The following is a 12,548-nucleotide window of genomic DNA, read 5'->3' as shown; positions in this document are numbered from 1 at the left end:
CGTGCAACCTCCTGGATGGAAAAATCTGGAAAAAAACTGGGAAAAGCAGGCAGAAAGCTGGGGGGCACGCCGTTTGGCTCTCTGGCACAAGCCGATTAAACGTGCCCGCTCGCCGATGGCCTCGCCTAAGGGAGCGCTGACCCACGGCGCACGGTGACAGACGGGCAGTGCGGGGGGACCGGCCTCCCCTGCCGCCAGGCCCGGCCCGGCCCGGCCCGGCCCTCCCCTCCCCGTCCCGCCGGCCGAGTGCCGCGCTCGCCGGCGCCGCTGCTGCGGGGCAGCGGGGCTTCAGCGGGGGCCCGGGTGGAGCGACGCTCTACCGAGCGGCCACCGGCGGGATCCCCCTCCTCCCGCCCTCAGCGCAGCGGCGGCACCTGGCGGCGCGGCCGCCGCCCCCGCCCCGCGCAGGCGGCACCCCGCTGCCGTCGGCCGCCGTGCCCGGCCCCGTTCCCGCTCCTCCCCGCCCGCCGCGCCGTGTCAGGTGCCGCGGGGCAGGCAGTGCGCCTGTGCGGCGGCTGCTGGGCGCCGCGGAGCGGAGCGGAGCCCCGGTGGCGGCAGCAGGACGCGGCGGTGGCCACCGGCCGAGGAAGATGGCGGAGCCGGGGGCTGCGCGCAGCTACCCGCGGGCGACAGGTAGGGGATGAGTCTGCGGCCCCGCAAGGTGCCGGAGGACAGCGGGTCGCTCGCCTCCCTCAGCTGCTCCCGGCGCCGTCCCGTCCTTTCCCGCCCGGACCGGGGCGGCCGAAGCCCTAAGGGGCGGCAGGCGAGGGTCGCTCCCCTGCCTGCCCGGCAGGTGTTGGCCGGCGCGGCGCTGAGGGAGGAGGGTCTGGCCGCCATCTCGGGCCGGGCCCGCCGTGGGGCGCAGATGGGGGGCAGCCCCGACCCCGCGGAGGGGTGAGGCGGGTCATCCCCGGCGGGAGGTGCCGGCGCCGGGGGCAGCCGGCGGCTGGTGGCTCCCGGGGGGACGCGGAGCGGGTCTCGCCCGAGGCCCCCGGTGCCGCCTCTGGTGCGGGAGGTGTTTGCCATGAGGTGGCTTTTGTGTGGCGGGTCGGGCCGGCCCGGCAGCCGCGTGTGCCGCCGCGGTTTCCCCGACTGCCGGCGGTGCTGCCGGGGAGGGCGGCAGCTCGGCTTTGCCCCGAAGTGGAGAGCGATTAATAAACCTCATTTTCAGCGGTGCCCGGGCCTGCCTGTGCCGGTTGGCCAACACGGTCAGCAAACTGGTTGAGCTGGTATCGAGCGTGAACGCCTCACTCTGAGCCCTTATGTAGCCATGGCTCCTGTTAAGGTCCCTCCTGGTCGCTTGGCGAACATAACTTTTAATTTCCGAGGGCGAAGAGGGTGAGCGGCTGCTGCGGTGCATGGAGTTGCATGTGGCATGGGATCGAGTCCCTCAGCACCTGGAGATGTTGGGGCCAAGGCTGGTGGTCGTGACCTTAGCTCTCGGCCTCACGTGTAGGTGTTAGGGTGGGTCTGGCTGCTGTTTCTTCACGTGACCTCTCCTTGGTTCCACGTATGAGATGAGTGGTGATTAAGGAGTTAGGTAGCTGCTCATTATACTTTTACCTTAATTATCTGATATGCGGCTTTTGCTTTGTGGATGGCGAACTATCTAAACGCGGGGCGTAACAAGGGAATTAATTTGCCTCTTATCCTAAGCCACTGTAGTTTCTAAAAGTAGCTTTACAGTTGTTTTGGGAGATAAGGAAGTATTATCCCAAATTTATGGAGTGGGAAGATGAATCCGAGTCTTTGAGCTCTCTGAGGTAATGCTGTGTGGGGAGCCAAGGAAGGAGCTGGGAACACCTGTGCTTGCTGTTCCTCACCCTCCTCCCGTGCTCCGCAGTCACGGCTCCCGTGGTAAGCTCTTAGGGTTGAGCAGTCAAGCGCTTCTAGGTCTTGGGTCTCCATTTTTTCATGTTTCACATGGAAGAGAAGGGAGAAAAACAATTAATGCTCAGAATTTATGAGTTTTTTTCTTCTTCTCTAAAGCACAAGGAAATCTTCCCAATATTTACTTGCACTCTTCCTGGACTGTTTTATTCTTGTGTTTTTTCTACTTTATGCTTTCTAACTTCAGAGGCGAATGTTGCAAAAAAGCTTCAGTCATTAGGTAGACCAGGGCGTCATCTCTTTTTCACCCTGTTTAAGACTGAGAATCCATAGAAAAGGCAGCATGTTGTGTTAATTGAAGATGGTATCAAACGGGTCATGTGTTGTAGAGCACAGACAGATATAATCACTTTTGGTCAATATCAGCATTTGAACACTAATGCCCAAGCATAGCAGCATAGAGTGGTGTTGGCCAAATCTGTTATTTTGTTTGAATTGGCTTCTAAAAGATAATACACAATGTGGTGTAAAAGACTGTCTATGTGTTTGTGGTGTGTTTTGAAGACAGGAGTGTGGATGAGATTTGCATCTGTTGCAGCAGAGAATGAGACTTTGTTTTCCTTCTGGGACCCAACTTACCAATTTTGTAGCAAGCACAACAGCTACAAATCCAGATTGTTCACACAGATCTGGAACCGATGCTCTCTTGATTCACGTGTTCGTATGTGCATCTTGGTCCTGGAGTCCTCATCTTGTTCACAGCCGTAGGAAGATCTTACCTCCCTGTCCCAAAGTAAAATGCTCCTTCCCAGTGTGTTACCCCCAGGAGTGCTGCCTCAGCGATGGATAGTGGCTTCAGCCACTGTCCCGCTTCGTAAACTTTGCCAGAGAACTACAGCATCTGAGTTTTGGTCTCTAGGGTCCTCCAATGCTGAGGATGTTGCTAGGATGGCAGTGGAAGTGAGATGCCAGATTTAGCATGTCCGTCGCTTCAGACCCTCTGCCCAGATCAAGCTGTAACAAACAAGCCTGCAGTAGGGGAAGATACTTGCATCTCTTGACTACTATGAAAGAGAATATTGTTTAGTGGTTTATCATTCTGCAAAAAGGAGCAAAAATCTGTAGCACAAGCAAATAATATTTGCAAAGCTCAAGTTTTTTCTCTTTGCCCAAAATCAAAGGCATGTGGTAAACATTAGAGATGTTACAGCCTGAGAAGACATTGCAGGAGTCTTTTTTTCAGGGAGAACGTTAGGTGATCAAAATGTAGGCGTTATTGCTGCTGCCATCTGTAGTAATGATAATGACTAAGTAGCATTTGAAGAACAAGTTGCTCAGTATTGAATCTCTCATCTTCCCTTTTGCTGCCTGGTGAAATTTGCTTAATATATGTTCTGAGAGACTGAAATACTGAACGCCAAAGTTTTTAGAGCAAAATGTATTTTTTCTTCTTACGGAAAAGTTAGCCCTAAAAGGATTTAAGGAAAAATTATGTGTTGTGCCAACTTAGACTGTATATCACAAAAACAATTTGTGTGAAAGAAATTAATGTGTTTATTTGTTTAAAAAGACTCTGTGGGTTTTTCTTCTTGATAGCAGTGCTCTTCCAAACTGTATACTTTTTTTTGGTACTGTATTATTTTCTCACATATGGACATTCAAGTTTGTTCATTTCCAAGTTAATTCATGTGCTGCTTTTCATGTGATGTTACCATTTGCAAATATTTGATTTCGTTCAGAGCAGTTTAATACACTGCATACTCTCAAGGTTATTGTTTTATTATTTAAAATATTGTAACTTCTGACAGACTTTGCCTCTGTCCTTCCAAAAAAAAAGTCAAATCCCTTTCCAACTAAGTTTCATTAACTGCAGTGAAGAAAAATATCTTACCTTTGAATTTCAAGATTGTAGAAATAAAAAAGGTATATTGCTTGAAATGCACGTTAGGAAAGCGAAGCCTCAATAAACTTGACACTGTATAGTTGTCACCTTCATTTGCTTTGGCGGCTGGTGTATCTGTAGCAGTGGAAAGGCATCAGGGATGCTTTTTTAATATTAGCTAATTCTTTCTAGACATGCTAATTGAAGGAGCATATACATATTTAATGTAATGGAACTATATATCCTGCATGTTGATATTGTATGAAGATTTATGTAGTAAGGCTTTTTTTTGTCTCATGAATAAATAAAATACAATAATAACTTTCTTAGTTATTGGTCTTTTAATGTGTGCAGAGCAAAACCGACAGGGGAAGTGCTTTTAAAATCCTATTCATATCTGTCACTCAGAAATGCATTTTAAAGCTACAGAAATGTAAGAGCGAGGCTTTTAATTCTTCAGGTGATTTAAAACAAACAAACAAAAATCTTATTTCCTTCTTGCATGTTTCATCTCTGCCAGAAGGTCCCAGTATCAGTATTGCAGAGTAGCTTGTTTGGTTTTTCTCTGTTCCAGGCATCTCGACCACTCATCGTGAAATCTGTTTTTCACAACAGCTCTGACAGGGCATTGCAGTTTTCAACCCTTCATTTGCAACTGGCTCAAGCAGTTATTATCAGTTTAAATTATGTATCCACTTGTGTGTTGTGTTTGTTTTGGTGTGTGTGTGGGGTGTTTGTTTTTAAAGTATTTGTATGGAATTTTTATAAAAGAACTGGATCATACGAGGTGGGAAATACAACTGATCAGGAAGCTAATGCAAATTATGGGAATGCAAACTACATTGGGTAACAGCCAATTTGAGTTGTCCCTGTTGCCATCTGACCCCTTTAATTGCTTCTCACAGTTGTTCTCAGCCTTGTGACTTCAGGGTTTGTGAGGTCTGTGTATCTTCTAGGTCATGTTCAATGTAGTTACCTTTCCGGTGATGTGTGTCTGACAGGTTATACTCAGCTCTCAGTGTACAGTGACTCGGGTCAGTAAGTATGTTAAATACACTTGTGTTACACACCCAAATTTAACTTTCCTGTGACTCCTTCCTACTGGCTGAGGGGGAATATCTGGATAATGTGCTTAAGTAACGGAAGGAGTAGTAATGCTGTAACTCAGCCAAGGTTATTGCAGTAATTAAAAGCAAAGCTCTTGTCAGTACTGCAACAGATTATTTTTTTTTTTAACTTGCATGGTTTATGACATTTAGATCATTTCTGAGTTATTTTGTTGTAGTTGACTTGTGGTCGGTATTTCCATCACAGCTCAATACATCACCTGTGTATTTTTTTGTGGCTGGAATTAGTATATGTGTTAGTTTTCCCAATATATTTATGTTCATGCAGCTCACACAGTGAATCAGTGCTACTCAGGTCATTCAGTTGTCTGCCTATCAACTTGATGAAAAAAGTGACTTGAAATCTTGGCTAATCACACAGGTATTTTACAGTATAGTATTACCCTGGACTGACTTTAAATAGGATATTTAGAAATATCTTTCACTGTGTTTTATCTCCACAATGATGAACGATGATGATGTGTGGGGGTGTAAAGATAAGAGGTAAGTGGGATAGTGGAAATCTGTCTAACTAAATGGAAAAAAAAAATAGACTCAAGATTATTGTTAAATTATTTAAAATCTGTAACACATCTACCAGACTTTGTCATCCAAATAATACATGTTTTTTTCCCTTTTCTTCATTTGTATCATGGAACTGTCAAGATCCTAAAACTTTAGCACCTAACACCCTGGATGTGTGAATTTTGTAAGCATCTTGGTAAAGTACTTCTTGTTCCAGTTATAATAAATTGTAAGCAAACCGTTTCATATATTATAGAATTACTTCTGCTTTTGAATTGTCTTGTGTGTTCTGTGCATGTACATACATAATGCATCTACATTTCAGGCTTTCTGCAGATGTAATGAATTAATATATTTAACTTCATTTTCTTCCTGTAACTCTTAAACGAATTATCCACTTTACCTATCTAATGTCTATCTTCTCTGCGATATGAAGCCTTGTGAAGAATGTCCTTGTTTTCATTCATTGTATTACTTGCATATATCATTTTTGCTTACTGAATGCCAGATCAAACCATGTGGAAATGTTTTGCCCTAAATTCTGGGGCATCACTTTCTCTCTTGCATTTGAATATCTGGAGGTTTTTGCTGCTGCTTTCATGTGTTTGCATCTGTTTTCCTTTGATCAAGAGGAAGCTGATTGTTCTTGTGGTACTAAGGTGCTGCAGACAAATGTCTGCTCTGCTGAGATTGATAAAGCATTTCTGTGATCTTTGCATTAATGTCAGTTATGCAGCAGGTAGGCTCCTCTTTACTTTTTTAGCAGCTCTTCAGTGAGAATGCCCAAAGCAGTGATGACTAGTAGAAGTATTCCTGATGTTGGATGGGGTTTGCACAGTTGCCTTGTGGTAGCTGTTTGCTTAAAAGTCATTTTGCTTTAAACTGTTTGTTTCGCAGTGTGCCAAGGTTTGTTCTTTCACTGTGGTTTCATGTTGTTTTTCTTGGCATAAATAAAGGTGCCAGTAGCAAACATCTCTTATTAATGTTTCACTTTTGTTAAATGAATTCCTTTAGAATATGGAAAGTGCAACTTTTTGTGTTCCAGTGTTATGCATATGTGCTTTTATTGATTAGGATAATTCGAAAAACATAGTGTTGAGCTGAATTTCTTGTAGTGATTTAACAGAAGAGGTTGTTTCCTGTGCACTACATAGTATTTAGCTTTTTTTTGAACTTTCTTTTTTCCGTTACAAGAGTAAATACATGTTTGGTGCAGTCTTGAACGTACAAATCATTCTCCTGGTGTGCGAAAAATCTGGTAACTCCCCTTTTTCTGTACTTTGAAGTTTTTGAAGTCAGCCCCTTCATGGATAATTACATCTGTCATTTTGTAAAGTCATTCCTGTGTGCTTGCATTTGCCTTCCAAGAGGTCCAGTCCACTTAATACGTATTAACATGGTTTGATATAATGGATGTTGTAGGCTGGGGTGTATTTTGAGTTGGTCCTTTATGCTAGAGCGGGATGCCTGTTGCCCCCACATGCATATTAATGCATCTACTTGCACAAAAAGATAAATGGATTTTGTGCTCTGTAACCTTAACACCATCATGGATCCAACATTTAAAAAAAAAAACCAAAACATTTTGGAAGAGAGTGTACGAGGCTTCATAAATCTACTTCCCTTTGTTTGTTAAATAACTTCTCTTAGATTTTTTTTTGGTAGTGATTTTAATAAAATGAAGCTCTAGAATTTATCACTTCTACATGAGGTTTTGATAGGTTGAAAAAGGATGTGTTGAATAAAAATAGATGATACCATGTATCAGTTTGTGGATGCCACTGTAAAAGCATCTCAGAAAATCTACAAGAAAACAGTAGTAACGCTAGCATATCTGATGGTTTTGTCTGTTTTAATGCCAGATGCTGGAGGACGTATTGTGGGTTTATTTCAATTGGGTAAGATCCGGAGGTATGCCTTGCTTAGTTCCATCTGTAGGAATTATCGAATTACGTGTCTCGTGCCAAGCAGAAGCTAGCAGAGCTCTTCTTTATTTCAGCAAAACATTCGTGCAAATACTTCTAGTTTGCAATTAATTTTGGTTGTAGGTGTGATGGAATACTGAAATTCTTAATGTGGCTTTCATCAAAAAAAGAAAGGTAGAAATTTTCCTAAGGCAGTGTGGCATGCCTGGGTTTGCTCACTGCAACAGAAGTGCTCACAGGTTCTTCTCCTACCAGGCCAGGGAGAGAGAGCATCACTGCTTTTTCACCTAAGCAGTAAATCAGTGACTGTTTGAAAAACGCTACAGTCTGAACAAACTAGCCTTGATTATTTAGTTAGAATAAACTTAAAATATGTGATGATACTGTAAGTAAAATAAACATGCTTTTGAAAAATCTCCAGTCATATGAAACAAAAATATTTTCTCATGCTGCTAAGCTGGCCATGTGGCAAGTTGCATAAGAAAGGCCTCTCCTTTTGTCTCAGAAGGGAAAATAAGGCAATATGCAGTGTTTGTCCACACATTGTTATTGTGATTTTATGTACTTTAAGTACAGCTTTCTAATTTCCCTTCCTTCAGGAGGGTGGTATCAACTAACAATCTGTTTCAGCTGGACAGACAGACTGACTATGGAGAGGCAGGAGGAGATGCTGGCAATGGGGCGGCCTGATGGAGTGTGCTTGTTGCCTGCTGAAAAGAAACTCTTGCCACTGGCATTGGGTCCGTTTTGGGAAGAGCTTTCCTTCTCCTGTCGCTGGTGACTTGCTCTCCCCAGTCATTTTCATTCCCTCATTTGTGCTGAATGTGGCATGTGTGTGTCTGTGTCTGTACAGACCTACGCTGTGTCAGGGGAAAGAGACCTCAGGGAGAGGGCTGGACACATGCTGCTGGGGCTCTTAAAATGCTGATAAAAAGTAAGCCTATTACGGCTTCCAAAATACATGATGGATGGGCTGGTTCTCCTTTCCCTGTCCTAAAGGGAACAGGGACTAGGGCTTTACTTTTATCCTAAGTTTCTTGATTTTTAGTACTGTGCTTCAGCCACAGGGCATCTTTTCCTTGTATGCTTAATGGTCTATGAATAGATATAAGTATTTGCATTATGTTTCCTGGGTTTAGTAGTGCTAAGTGCTGTGGTTATAAGTAAACATGGCAATTTTCAGCAGTCATGGGAAGTGGTTTAATGGTGCAATGAAATAAGTGGGTGACCTTCCTTTGGCATAAATGGGTTTTTGATGAGGTTCTGGATGAGGATGCTGGATTGCAGGGTTGTGGTCCAGGATGTGTTACATGGCTCCTTGGGGCCAGGTTACGGCACTGAGTAAAAAAGTTAGAGTGATGCATAGGGGAGAGATTGTTTTGAGAAAGTATTCTGCAGACAGGTTGGAGTTTTGTGGCATTATCAAGTTACAGAACTGCAAGAAAATCTGAAACATAAGTAACTGCACAGACTATTTGAGACACAGAAAATGGGAAGAGTTTGTCTTTCATAGTACTTTTTATAATCTAAGGGTAATTTTGCATATTCCTCCCCTGCAGTATGTTTTCCCTGTTTCAAGTGGTTGTTTCCCCACCCCCCCGGTTTTGTAATCTGTGTTCTTATACCATTGTCACTGCCTGTATCCAATCTTCATTTAAGTCTCATACTGCCAAAGAGTGCCTTAAAAAGAATAGGTAGCCTGGTTTTGAATCTTAATATTTTAAGTCTGTGATGAAGTCACCCAAATGATGCATGAATGGAATTGAGAGTCACGTTACACAGTATGAGCGCATCCACTTTCAAGTCTAATTTGTGTCATTGGCTGGTCTGTTTGTAATTCTGGAGACAAACCGAATACTGTAAAGGAAGTCTTCATGCAACCAAGATTCCTTGTGATGAGTGGTCCCTAAAGCATAGTGACAAGCTCACAGGCCATGTAGCAACTCAAAAGGTGTTTAAAATAGCACAGTAACACTCTTGGAAGACCGCTGAATTTTCCGTTGATGTAAAACCCCTGCAATACATACATCATCTGTTGCCTACTTGCTGATAATGGTGCACCTGTGCTATTGATAAACTGACGTACTATTAAATTAACTCTTGAATTTTTATAAGATGGCTTTTTATTTTTCTCTCTAATGGTGTTTACTTCCTTCATTCCCATCTGCTCACCCCTGCCAACAAGGTCAAGGATGGCCACTTCAGTCAGAGCAACAGTATCTCCTTCGCTACTCTGTCTTCTCTGGTGCTCAGAAGAAGGCATTGAAGGCAGGGTGTAAGATCACAGCAAGCGTACAGTATGCTTCCACAAATTATAGTTCCAGAAGTTAGAGATGCATCCAGACGAACTGGATAGATCTTCCGTCAAGTATATATATGGATTCCCATGCTTTAGCCTGTTCCTCACTCTGGCTTCATAATTGCACTCAATGCAGTGATTAATTCTTGTGCTCCAGCAGGGCTCACCCTTCTCCATCCAGCTTTGGGAGCAGAGGGAGAGAAAAGCATGAGGCCAAGGAGGTGGCTGGACCCATCAGATGGCAGGAATTGACCTTTCACTAGCCTACTGCAGTGGGAGCCCCGAGGGCTAAAGCAGTTCTTAAATTTTTCCTGTGGCAGCTGCAAGGGAGGCAAGGAGACCAGTAAGAGGAAAAAGGTGGAAAAGAAAATGAATTCCATGCTATTCAACCTCTGCTTCAGGCGTTACTGTTCAGAAACGAAGAATCACCATATCAAAGAGCTCTTTGAAAATTAAAGGTCTCAAAAAAAACAAACAGGCCAAGGACATGTTTTCCTAGTCTTCACAGCAGCTATTGGTTAACACGTGTTGCAGTATGATATACTTCCTTAAGTTATAGACTCAGAGAAGTAAAGGGGCAAAAGTCCTCAGATGGTTTTCTAATGGCTATTTTGTACTGAAATGAATCCAGATATCTCTTGGTGATGCACACATCTTGAGAAACTCTGGTCAAAACTCCTATGGTATAAGGTAGTGCTTGGAAGATGTAATTTTTATATTGTGACCTTCAGTCTCAGTGGCCAAGAACTGCTGGAGCTGATTCTGAGAAGCAGCATTTCAAGCTTATTATATTGTACAGTGCTTCATAAAATTTGACAGCTGAAAAGTCCCAAGAAAGAAAACCAGTAAAGTAATATGGAATAGCTGTTCAGCAGCTAAAAGCTAGCTTTAACTCCAACTAGACTTGAATGCATTCATCACCCCCCTTTTTGTTTCTAGCTATATAATCTAGTCCATTGCTTCATCCTATGCTAGAATAAACAAAATTTCTTCTTCTTAAGTGTAATTCAGTAAAATGGTGGTTTCAGCATTGTCTGGCAGATGCTGAGTGCTATTTTAGGGAACAATGAAATAAATGTATATATTTATTTAGAGGTAGATCTTGAGCAACAACCATTGAGTATACTGTTTGGGGTCTTTGGTAATTGAATGTGATGTAGTTTACACAAACTTGTTAGGGCTGATGGTGTCAAGTTTGTAGAGAGAAAACCTCTTTCAGTGTGCATCAGCTAGCACTGCTTAAATAAGAGGGTGCATGATTTGACTCCTGGTTCTGGATTTACCCAAGCTCATTATGCTGAAATAATCTGCCCCTGAGTCTTCAATTGTTTCATCAGGCACAAGAATCTCTTCATCTTCTGGTGGTAGCTGACTTTCTCCTTTTACTTCAAAAATATTCGGTGCATCAGGAAAGAGGTACTAAAAGCAAAGACAAAAATATTTTTCTCTGACAGTTAGTCTTTTTGCCTATGGACAGAAACTACCAAAACATTTGCTTGCTTGTTTGGGAGAACATTTCAAATACCATTTGTGTTCTTATCTAAGAAGTTTGGATGCTGAATTTTCTGTGGATATTGTTTTTATTGGTAGCATTAATCCTTCCCAGTGAGGTAGAGAAGGTGGGTATAGTTGGCTGTTTGTGACAATATACCTGTAATTTTCTTTGTCCCATTGCCTGCTACCCAAGGTGAATCTGTTCCTCTTGTCGCTGTCAGTTCAGGCATAAAGGAAGGCCATCCAACCTTCTAAGATGCATGTAGACCTGCTCATCCTTTTCCCAGGCTTTCCTCTACACACACAGGAGGAGAAGGGACTTTTGCTGCAACTCTGACTCCTCCTCTTCCCTTCCAAAATATTTACTGGCTTCTATTACTTAAGCCAACTCAACCTACTCATCCCTCTCTTCTTTTCACTTGCTGTGGGTAGGCAGGTTTCTCAAGCCCTGACTTGATATCTTTTGATTTTTATCTATGTGTGAGACAAAATTCTGGAAGAGTGCAGGATTCCTGTGCAAGTGCTGACTTTCAACCTGGGTGCGTAGTGATACGACGTTCTGCATTCAGCAGAACTACTTCTTGCTGCCACTATCAAACAAAAGCCTTTTCTTGTATAGGTGTGTCCTGGACTTTGACCTGACCGCAGTTGGTCTGTGTCTAATCAGTCCTGGCAAGGAGCTCCATAGTCAGCTGCCTTCAGCTGCGAATGCTCTTTCCTCTACATCTGATAAATGTACCTCTCCAGTGAGGCCAGGTTTGTGGGCAGATATCCTCTTTTTATTAGACCAACCAATTATAGTCCAAACAAGCAAGCCTTCTTGCCCATCAGTCTGGAGAGGGAGCAACTGTGTCATGGTTCATGGCATATGGAAGTGAAGAGGAGAAAAAGAGAAGTGGGTGCAGAAGCCTTGAGGCTCCCTGGGCAGCAGCAGCGAGTTCCTGCTCTTACAGAGGCCCGGGATGGTGTGGCCCAGCCTTTTATGTTGGGCAAGGGGTACAGCGGCTATGATCTTCCTTTTGCTATAGGTGTACAGCAGTGTGGCAGCTGCTGCTCAGGGTGGTTCTGTTCAGCTCGGTACAGATTCTAGATAAGCACTAATTGAGGGAGAGAATAAAAGGTCAGATGTCTAATTTACTTCAAAAAGTATTCCAGTATGGTTCCTGGATTTGCAGGCTGAGTGTTGCTATTACATTCCAAGAAGTATTGACTAGATGAAGTTAAGACAAACCTCTCAGGATATAAAACAAAGTGTGGAATTACCAGCTGCTACTGTTCTAGTGTTACTGTTGATGGGGTTTAGTTTTTTTGTGCTTGTGTCCAAAACTACTGCAATTCTTGTTTACTTTCCCCTAGTGCAGCAAACCTGATTAGTAGGTTAATCAATTGAAGTTGTAATGATGGAATTCCAAATTAACTAAGGAAAGTAAAGCTGGTGGGGAAAAAAAAAAAAAGCTTTTTGACATATCTTTCTTGTCAGTATGTTT

The 12,548-nt window shown here is 43.4% G+C and overlaps 1 protein-coding gene across 1 annotated transcript in view; it reads left to right on the top strand.

The window, feature by feature from the left end:
• The first annotated feature begins 533 nt into the window (after nucleotides 1–533).
• The window catches only part of MAP7D2 (MAP7 domain containing 2), a 92,613-nt gene continuing 80,598 nt past the window's right edge, over nucleotides 534–12,548 (top strand). The window contains exon 1 of the mRNA XM_065641134.1: nucleotides 534–633. Coding sequence (XP_065497206.1) covers nucleotides 591–633 — 43 coding nt within the window. The 5' untranslated portion in view covers nucleotides 534–590. The remainder of the gene's footprint in view (nucleotides 634–12,548) is intronic.

The sequence above is a fragment of the Caloenas nicobarica genome, chromosome 1 (genome assembly GCF_036013445.1).
Source record: "Caloenas nicobarica isolate bCalNic1 chromosome 1, bCalNic1.hap1, whole genome shotgun sequence".
In the NCBI taxonomy this organism is placed as follows: Eukaryota; Metazoa; Chordata; class Aves; order Columbiformes; family Columbidae; genus Caloenas; species Caloenas nicobarica.
The sequence above is the reverse complement of the archived record's forward strand: the minus strand, read 5'-3'. Positions and strand labels throughout refer to the sequence as shown.